Source organism: Cupressus sempervirens, chromosome 3 (assembly GCF_028749045.1).
Source record: "Cupressus sempervirens isolate cs-2001-9-10 chromosome 3, ASM2874904v1, whole genome shotgun sequence".
In the NCBI taxonomy this organism is placed as follows: domain Eukaryota; kingdom Viridiplantae; phylum Streptophyta; class Pinopsida; order Cupressales; family Cupressaceae; genus Cupressus; species Cupressus sempervirens.
Genome location: NC_143120.1, coordinates 691,841,013 through 691,852,319, shown reverse-complemented (window position 1 = coordinate 691,852,319; position 11,307 = coordinate 691,841,013). Strand labels below are relative to the sequence as shown.

Genomic DNA, 11,307 nt, shown 5'->3' with positions numbered 1-11,307 from the left:
GCACATTCATGTTTTTTTTTTGCGGGGAGTGGGGGAATTTGAAACAAATTCGTGGAATGTGAAGAGATGTCTGTTGGGGGATATGAGAAGCCTCTTAGAAGTTATAAAACCAAGGCTCCTCATTTCATTTTCATTTTATGTTTTTGCAGGAAGGAAGAGGTGGAGGTTATTGGAGGATTAGATTGGAGTTTTTGAATAGGAGTAAATTGAAGTTTTGGAGTAACATTTTTGCAGGTGAGATTTCTATTTTTTATTTACATTTTCATTTAGATTTAGATGTAGAAGTAAATTGAAATTCAAAATTAGTTATAATATTCTACTTTGATTTATATTTCAATTTTAATTAATTTCATTTAGATTTAGAATTTTGTTCATATGACCGAAATTGAGGCCACTGGAGGACCTGTGCAGAGTTTTTCGTGGAGATAAGCATGTGGCTACTGAATCAAGGCACATTAGGCCTCTTGGAGATGTAATTGTGGTGACTTCCATGGCTTTTTGAATCGAATAGGGCAATCTAAACAATCTCAGATCTGAAATTCTTTTTTTCCTTTTCAGCCGAAGACAGAACAAAGATTGCTTGCAAGAAATTTTGCAGAGTTTAAGATTTGATTGCTTATGGCCGACTATTCTTGGTAACTGATATTTCTATTGTATATTCCCGTGCCCAGCACGGGAAGTTTTAATCTATACAATTTATTTTGTGCATTTAGTGCACAAACTAAAGAATGCATACGCAATCAATTTTTTTTATCAATCTTTATGATAGCTTTTTTTTTTTAAATAGAAAATAAAAATTATTCTTTTATGTATGTAGAAAAAAATTAGAAAGATTTTATGTATGTAAAAAATTAAAAGAATTCTATATACATCTAGATTTATTGAAAAGAATTCTATTTACATCTAGATATTTTGATTGAAATAACCATAATGTAAAAACAAAATATAAAATAGAAATGTTAATATATGTATGTAGAAAAAATTAGAAAGATTGCATGCATCTAAAAAAATTCTATTTACATCTAGATTTTTTTAGAATGGAAAAAAATGGATAATAGAAATATCAGTTGCATGTTTGTAGAAATAAATTAGAAAAACATGTATCTAGAAATTAAAAAGATTCTATGTGTGTCTAATTTTTAGATTTTACTTTATTCTAAACTAATTATTGATGGATATATATTTTAAAAATATTTATGTAGTTTAAAGTTTAGATTTTAATTAATTTGTATGCAAATAGGAAAAAGAATAAATATTTTATATATATGTAGATTAATTTCTATTTTTAAAATTTACAAGTAAATGAGTACTTTATTCATTTAAAGTAAACAAGTTTTTAAGTAATATATTTTTATTTTAGAAATATATTAATCATAATGTTCATTTATTATTACTTATTTAATATACTTACTCTCAAATCTAAGACAATAGAAATGATATTTTATTAACTTTGAAATAGGGAAGTGTTAAGCAAGTTCGTTTACAAAAATACCAAAAATATATTTGGTCTTTGATCAAATTGGAGTTAATATTAGAAATATAAATATGATCATTAACAATTAAGCTAAATTCAGTTCAAAACAATAATGTTATTTAAATTTAAATAAATTTTTTTGAAAAGAATTCTATTTACATCTACATATTTTGATTGAAATAACCATAATGTAAAAACAAAATATAAAATAGAAATGTTAATATATGTATGTGGAAAAAATTAGAAAGATTGCATGCATCTAAAAAAATTCTATTTACATCTAGATTTTTTTAGAATGGAAAAAAATGGATAATAGAAATATCAGTTGCATGTTTGTAGAAATAAATTAGAAAAACATGTATATATAAATTTAAAAGATTCTATATGTGTCTAATTTTTAGATTTTACTTTATTCTAAACTATTTATTGATGGATATATATTTTAAAAATATTTATGTAGTTTAAAGTTTAGATTTTAATTAATTTGTATGCAAATAGGAAAAAGAATAAATATTTTATATATATGTAGATTAATTTCTATTTTTAAAATTTACAAGTAAATGAGTACTTTATTCATTTAAAGTAAACAAGTTTTTAAGTAATATATTTTTATTTTAGAAATATATTAATCATAATGTTCATTTATTATTACTTATTTAATATACTTACTCTCAAATATAAGACAATAGAAATGATATTTTATTAACTTTGAAATAGGGAAGTGTTAAGCAAGTTCGTTTACAAAAATACCAAAAATATATTTGGTCTTTGATCAAATTGGAGTTAATATTAGAAATATAAATATGATCATTAACAATTAAGTTAAATTCAATTCAAAACAATAATATTATTTAAATTTAAATAAAATAAGCCATGTTTACTTTGAAACATCAAACAACTAATTAACTAATACAATAATTAAAATAAATGAATCTATTATGACATAGAAAAATATTTTCGAAGTATAATTTCTTTGTTTTTGAATCAATATGAATTTTTTTTTCTACTTGAAAAGATAAACCATCCTAATTGTCATCCTTAGTTAACCCTAACAACAACCCCTACCTTAGCCCTAGCCCCAACAATGATGTACAATATAACTATAATCCAACATTAAACTATAATTATAGCACTAAAACATATCCCTATTGATATAACGAAAATCTCAGTCCAAACCATAATCTAAACCAAAAACCTACACACTAATATTGGTTATAGTCCTAACCCTAAAATCTAACCCTTAACCATAATGTAAAAAAAAAACTCCAAAATATTGATCAAAATCCTAAACCTACCTATATGGATAACCATGATATTAAACTCTAAATCCAGTCCCAAGGTCCTAACCATGGTGTAAACCTATAACCAAACTCTTAAAAAATTTACTAATCCCTGATCCTAATCACATTCCCAACTTTAAACTTGAACCATAAACCATAGTTGTAACCATAATCATAAACTTAAACAAAACCCTAACCCTAAAGGTACAATCATAAAATTAATCATAGCTTAGACCCTAATCCTAGCACAAACCACGATCATGACCAAATATAAATCTTCACCTTACCCCTAATCATAATTTCAATGTTAACCCTAACATTAGTTTCAATCCTACCATGATATGAACCCTAATATAGACTTCACCTTGATCCTCACCCTAATCTTAAGTCTAATTAAACCCTGACTAAAACCTAATCTAAATGAGATATCTAACTATAATCCTAACTGTAATTATCATACAACCCAATGCTAACCCTCATGTATATTTAATCCCTAATCTTAAATCTAAATATTCTATAAACTCTAGAATTGACCTTGATTCTAACCATAACCCTAAAATCTAAATTGTAACCATAGCACGAAAGGTGGGGACCCCCGCTACATGGCACAATTCTGGGTCTTGGAGCCTTGCAAAAGCACTACAAAGTGAGGAAATGTCATAAAGGTGACATGTAGTAGCATGATGCAATTTTGGGCTTTAGAGCATTGCAGAAACAATGCAGCTTAAGGAGGCGCTAGAATGGAGACTCATGGAAAGAAGAGGGAAGACATTCATGTCGCTGGCAAAAAATTATGAAAAGAGATAACATGATGTCTTAACCTCCCACAAAAAATGCAAGGTTGATCCCAAGGGGGAATTTGGTTTCCCCAAAAATGAATGATGGTCATCGATGAAGGTCTTCCTCTCGAAATAGACGGCATAGATGCATCGTGAATCCTCACCAATGAAGGATTAAGTCGCAACCGTCGATGTAGATTCTCCCCTCAAAAAGGATGACTGAGATGCAACGAGGAAACTCCTCCCAATGAAGGATTAAGTCACATTTGTCGATCAAGATTGGCTTTATTTCCAATGGATGACTAAGATGTAGTGAAGAGATTCCTCCCAACAAACGAAGCAGATAGCACAAAAGGTGTGAACCCCCTCCATGTGGCACAATTTTGGGTCTTAAAGACTCATGAAAGCATTGTGGAGTGAGGGAAATGTTGGAAAGGCAATGCGTGGTAGCATGATGCAATTTTGGGCTTCAGAGAATTGAAGAAACAATGTAGCATGACGATGCATTAGAATGGAGATGCATGGCAGCATCTTCTACAATTCTAGGCTTTACAGTGTTTCGAAGACACTAGCATATAAAGAAACGTTAGAATGGGAATGCATGGCAACATCTTGCACTTTTGGGAAGATGGGAAGATAGCTCGCGAAGAAATAAGAGTTATCGAATCTCACAGCATGAATCAACCCGACCAAGAAAAAATGATCCAGCGTGGTCAATGAAGAAACCGAGCCAACACAAAATGTTAGCCGCCAACTTTAGCGATGTTAACCCTCTGCAAAGAACCTATCCCATTTAAGGTCTCTCAGATCAGACATCAGTAATGGGTTGAATAGGGGGAAAAAATAGCACACAATGCCCTCCTAAATGAAATTCTAAATGTAACACTAATAACCACAGTCCTACTTCTTTCCCTAACCTTATCCATGAGCGTTGGAATATACATATTATTATATAGGGCACCTTATATAATAATAAATATAATCTAAAATCCCAACCCTTACTCCCCTCCTAACTATAACTGTAACCATAAGAAAACTTCTAAATATAACCCTTCCTCTAACTCTAACCCTAACCCTAACCCTAACTATAATTGTAACCCTATCCCTACCACTAACTGTAACCCTGAATCTAACTCTACCATAATTGGACTTTAACCCTAACTATAACTATAACCCTAAACCTAACTCTAACCTTAACCGTAACCATAACCGTAACCCAAAACCTAACCCTAATCGTAGCTAGGATTCTAATACTCTGTCTACCCCTAACTCAAACTATAGCCCTAACTATACCTCAAACTCTAACCGTAACTCATATTCTAACCCTAAACCTAACCCTAACCTTGACCCTAACCCTAACCCTAAGCCTAAGCCTAACCCTTTGTCTACCCCTATCTCTAACCCTAACCCTAACCCTAACCCTACCCCTAACTCTAACCCTAAATCTAACTCTTTCTGTAAATCTAACTCTACCATAATTAGACTCTAACCCTAACCCTAACTTTAATCCTGACTGAAACCCTAACCCTAACCCTAACTCTAACCTTAACCCTGACTCAATCCCTTTACCCTAACCTTAACATTGATATAACTCTCTCTATATATAACCCTAACTCTAAATATAAACCTAACCCTAACCCTAAATCTAACTCTAACCCTAACTATAAGCGTAACCCTACCCCTACCCATAACTCTAACTGTAAATCTAACTCTACCATAATTGGATTTTAATTTTAACCCTAACCCTAACTCTAACCCTAACCTTGACTCAAAACTCTAACCCTAACCCTAACTCTAACATTAACCCAACTGTAAAATTAACTCTATTGGTAACTCAAACCCTAAAACTAACCCTAATTCTAACCCTAACCCTAACTCTAACTCTAGCTCTAGCTCTAACCCTAACTCTAACCCTAACTCAAACTCAAACCCTAAACCTAACCCTAATCCTAACCCAAATTATAATGCTCTGTCTACCCCTAACTCAAACTATAACCCTAACCCTAACTCAAACTCTAACCCTAACTCATACTCTAACCCTAAACCTGACCCTAGCCCTAACCCTAACCTAGAACCTTACCCTAACCCTAACCCTAACCCTATCTATAACCCTAATCCTAACCCTAACTTTAAGAATACATTTTTTAAAATGCCTTAATTTTAGTTCTAAGATGTTGCCTCTTTCCTTCTCTAATAAAATATCAATACTCTAGTTTTTAAATATTTTTCATTTTATTAAAAAATTGGATTTAATTCTTTTTTTTTCCAAATATAAAGGTGATTCTATTTTATTTTTTGTATTTACTGTTTTCTATATATTTTTTATAATTAAGATTAAAATATTGCACAAATTTGCCTTTCATTTTACTCAATCTCCATCAAAGTTTTTTTAAAAAGAAAACTCTCATCATCAAATATGAATCGATAAAAATTGACATGAATTGAATATACTCTCAATTGTTCTAAACATGCTGTGAATTGTTGTAGAGTTAGAAAGGCTGACCACATAAGAGACTTGTGCTTGCTCGATAATTTTCTTTTATAATATAACATAAATAATATTAAATAAATGTTAAGTGCAGATCCACCTAATTGACACCTGCCATATACATATGATAGATCCTTTGGAGATTAGTATGATATGATACCCTAACAACCAAACTACATCCGCAGCAACGAACATCTCTTTCCACTCTTCATTTTATACCTGAACTGGTGAACTATATTTACCATATTAGAAAATAAAATAAAATAGGATTTTAAAAATGAAATGAGAAAGAGGGGTTTTTTCAATAAATACGAATCTTACGAAGGTAGAGAAAGAAATATATTACCATAAGAATCCAAATTTCAAAAAATACGAATCTTACGAAGGTAGAGAAAGAAATATATTACCATAAGAATCCAAATAAGCTTACAAAATAATACAGCACTATATTTCCGTAACAGGTTTACAAAATAATACAGTACGGCAGCCATTAAAGCTGAAGGCGGTAAGCTGGCCAGCAAAAACTCTTATCGATCCTAATCCTGTGCTAAAACCTCTCTTAAATCCTTACTAAATTAAATAGTTCACTCTCCGACTGTGTTTTGTGATTACTCTAAAAGAATTTCTCGTGAAGCTCAACGAAACTGCAAATCTTGTAAAATTGTATAATACTTGCGGATTTCGTGCGATGAAATAAAGGCTCAACAAGAATATCATCAAAACGTGTAAGAATTTCTTGTGCAACTGAAATGAAAACTGCAGATCTCCTATACTCTTTAACATTTGCGAATTTCTAATGAAATGCAGGCTCAATGAGATTATCAGCATAGCATACAAGAATTTCTTCCGCCGTTGAAAAGGAAACTGCGAAACTCCTGAAATTCTTTCATATTTGCGGATTTGTTGCGAAATCCAGGCTCTTCACATTAAAGGATTTGTAATGAAACACAGACGGAGAAAAACCTGACGAAAGAGACCTACATTGAATTAAATTCATGGCTGTATAAATAAGCTAAAAGATTTCCGAGGCTGACTATTAGGGTTCGTTGTTCCATTCAAATGGGAGTCCTCCGAATCCCATGTGCCCTGCAGCATAAAACTCTGACCAGATCTTCTGGCTGTCCAATTTGGGACTAAGCGATCCGTCCAAAGCACTGCGCCTCTCTGGAGACTCCCTGCAAGACCATGGAGGCGTGTAATACCGAGATTTTTCCCCACTCTCGTCCCCGCTCTCATCATCATTCGTCTTCTTCTGCTCCAGTTTTCTCTTACTGCGAGCCTTTTTCTTCACAAAGCAGAAAGCTTTTCTGGCTAAAACAGAAGGGGCTTTGACAAAGGCGAGAACAAAGATGTGCAGAATTGCGCAAGGGCAGCAACACACGGCCGCGCAGTCTGCAGCAAAGCTCGCTACGCAGTTACAAGCCTGGCGCCTTCCGCAGACATTTTCCCTGCGCTTTTCAGTGTCGATTTTCTTGCAGTCCGATCGGCACATTTTCCGCTTCATTCTAAACCCCTTCTTCTTTGACTTCCCGCACTCAATGCTCTCCAACCCCTCGATCGTCTCGTAGAGCAGATCGTAATCTGAGGAAGAAGAAACCCCTGCCTCGGATTCGAACCCGAGACATTGCCGCACGGAAGACGATTTGACGAGACAAGAAGATTTGCTTTCTTGTCCTTCCGGAGAATCCTCGCCGGAGCCACAACAACAGGGGTTGGATTGAGCATGTACAGTAGACGACGCATCTGGAAAGCTTGGCTCCGAACTGTGTACGCTCATCCCGCCCTCAAAAACGCTCGAATTCTTCAAAATATCTCCATGAACCGCGCTCGATTCTTCATTTGCAATCAAAAATACTTCATTTGCACTCAAAATTCTTCATTTGCACTCAAGATTACACCAGATCTGAAATTTATTTCCGCAGGCTTCCAAGTCACAGGAACACAGGCAAAGATATAGAGGTCAAGAGTTCGAATCCTGTTCCAGCCGCGTGCTTTTGTGAGTGGATGCTAAAGGTGCCAATACATACGGTGCTCTGTAAGCAGAGCCGTAGGCACGGACGAACGGCGCAACTGTTTGCGAGGCCCCACGCACTGAACAGTGACTAACTCTTCATGTTACTACGGTTTTAAGCGTCTGAGAATTCGAACTTGTGACCTCCTGCGGGTGAGGAATCCCATTGTTGCACATGCCTGGTGCAGTTCTTTGCTCGAAGTTGAAATATTTTATGAATCTCATGCAACCAGCTCCAAGAAATTCCGAATCCAGAGAAATATTTCTAAATTTTTAAATTTCATCGATAACCACAATTTCCTCGTATATCTTATATTTACTTACTACAGCGTTTTCAAGGAGTTCGATACTTCGCCGTCTCGAATTTGACTGTCGTCACGTCATCCCTACGGTTGTTTCCTCGTCAAGATTTGATTTTGTAGCAAAACATTTTTTATTAGGGACATTCGAGTAATTCGGTTTAAAGTTAAATTAATAACCTTTAGGTTTGGTTAGGGTTAGGATTTAATTAGAGTTAGGTTTAAAGTCAGCATATTGACAAGGATTTATTTATTAGAGGTTATTTTTAAAGCTTAATCAAATTTGATGAGTTAGTGTTTGATTATTAAGGGTTTAAATAAGGTTATGTTTTAATTCAATTCAAATCAAGGTTATATTTTCGATATTAAAAGTATTTATCATGGATAAATCATTCAAATGTAGCAAATTAATAGCTAAGATATTATGTTGTGTAGGTTCTAGAGGAGGCTAACGTAGGCAAAGTGAAGGACAAAATTGACAAGCAAGACTCAAAGATTTAGGAACTGAGAAGGGAGGTCGACGACTTCAACAACCGTCTTGAGGACTCCAATAAATTTTCTATTAAAGTTATGCATGCTTGTTTGGTGACCCTTTATGCCCTGTTTGAGAAGTTTACGTGGCTTTCCTCAAGGAAGAGTGGACCTCCACACTATTGTCTAAGCGGTTGAGAAATTTTTAGTTTTCTGCTTCATGGGTTTTCCTAAGTTTTTGTTGAGCCTGGATGGCTTTAGAATGTTTCCCTACCCAATGTGATGTAAATACTCTATTATTATAATTTTATGCATGACACTACCGATACTGTTGATACTTTGAACTTTACGTTTTTTGTTTTTGATAGAGGCAAGTTCTATGTTGTTGTTTATGTGTTGAAAGTCACTGGTATTATTAATGTGCTAGCTTTTTATATGGGCCAACACCCTCTTACCATTTTTAATGATAAAAAATAGCTAAGATATTATCAACATATTAACAATCCTTTCCTCAAAATTAAAAATAGATTATCCATCCTAGTAATATTGATTCAGATATTAGCTAACAGAATATCTTATCTACGAGTAATTACTAGCATATTCAATTAATGTTAGAATTATTATTGTTATGGCTTGGATTATAATTCTATTTTTAATTGCAATCTTACTTCTAATCTTCTTCTATTATTATTATAAGTTTGATTCAATTTTATTTTTATTTTTATTCAATCTTTCTTTCACAACATAATTTCTATTTTGCATCATCTATATTTTAAAAATTATTTCTTAAAGACCCCTCAGTACACAATTAAGAGTTAGAGTTGTCTTAATTGTCTTAATCATTATCGATAATATAGAATTTTGACATTTACTTTTGGAAATAAATTACACTAAAGTATAATAATGTTCTATCTAAATGTAGACTTCCACTTTAAAAATATTATATACTATATTATGTAAAAGAAATTTATAATGACACTTAACTTCTATATGCCAAGCTTATATGTTCAATATGATATAATGGTTGTATTGCAAATATGTTTCCATAATCTATAGTATTAGTTTTTGCTTCTTGATTGAGATTATGTATATCTTTTTTGAGACAAGAAACATTTTTTGGGTCACACTGTATCAACCATATGAAGTGAAAAATTATAGTAGACTTCAGAGAGAGAGAGAGAGAGAGAGAGAGATCAAACCAAAATAAACCTAAACCAAAAAAATAAAAGAAAAATAAAAAAGAGGAAATAAATAGATGAATGAAAAATGAAAGCACACACATAAACAATAAATAGAGAAGAAAAGAAAATGCAAAAGAAAATAGACTAAAAATATAGTACATAATGCACTTCAAAATATAAAAATTAAAAATTATAATGAAATGCTTTGATATACAAGAAAGGAAAAGATAAAGATAAAGACATATAAAGATTATAAAGGTATAAATATATAAGAAAAAATAATGAAATACTATGAAGATACTAAAATACAAGAATATAATATATATAGTCTTTATATGAAAGGATATACACAATCTTAATCTAGAAGTGAAAATTAATTTAAAAACTTGACACTATGATTTTGAATGAAAAAATAAACTATGTTGCATCATAAGTTATGTCATTTAACCTAAGGAAAAAATCAATATATATTATTATAATTCAAAAGAGAAATAAATTAATACACAAATTAAATCAAATTAAAATTATGAAACAATACAAAAGAAATGCAATACTTGTAAGAGACTTCTGCCCTCCAATAAGAACCAACGTACATTAAGTGTAGAGTTAATATTGGTGGGAAGATATAGATGAAGCAAGTACAAGTACAATCAAGGTAAGGTAAAATTTATGGATTAAACCAGCTTAGTTACCGACTCGCAGAAAAGATACCAATGGATGTGTAGATAGGCCTATGGTAAAAAGGAAATGCCGAATTTGTCAGAAGCCTCCTGATTTCTTCGAGGAATGCACGCTTTTTACACTTAGTGGACATCACACTAAGTTTGCTGTTGAGATTAGACTACTCCTTGGAATTTCTTCGACATCATTCAGATGCTTAGCCTTATGATTGTTGTTATTGGATTAGACATTTTTGCAATAATTTCTTTGGCCTTTTGGGTAAGGTTTATTTATCAATCACAATGTTTTTGCAATGTTCCAACATCTTAAAACAAAATGCCAATCACATTTTTGTTTTTTTAACAAAGGACATCAATTTTTTTTTTAAAACACCCCATGGATTACGGAGAAATATATAACCTATATATTATAGAGTTTTAAAAGAAAAATACATTTATGTGTTTTGACAAAATCTAAAATAAAAGGAAAAAGGAGATGGGACCCTAAAAAAGGGTTAAATATATAATTAATTAATTAATTATTATATTTTTTAACTAATACAATTGCTCATCAATTAAACGATTTTTTTCACATTATTTTTAATTTCAACAAAAAAATTAATTATTAATATGTTATTTTTTAAATTTTTATCTTTAAAATATAT

The 11,307-nt window shown here is 31.9% G+C and overlaps 1 protein-coding gene across 1 annotated transcript; it reads right to left on the bottom strand.

Moving 5' to 3' along the window:
* Positions 1-6,399: 6,399 nt before the first annotated feature.
* On the bottom strand, positions 6,400-8,416 carry LOC149568623 (uncharacterized). The gene has a single exon (XM_089821488.1). The coding sequence runs from the start codon at positions 7,796-7,798 to the stop codon at positions 7,058-7,060; it is 741 nt and encodes a 246-aa protein (XP_089677614.1). The 5' UTR covers positions 7,799-8,416; the 3' UTR covers positions 6,400-7,057.
* Positions 8,417-11,307: the final 2,891 nt, after the last annotated feature.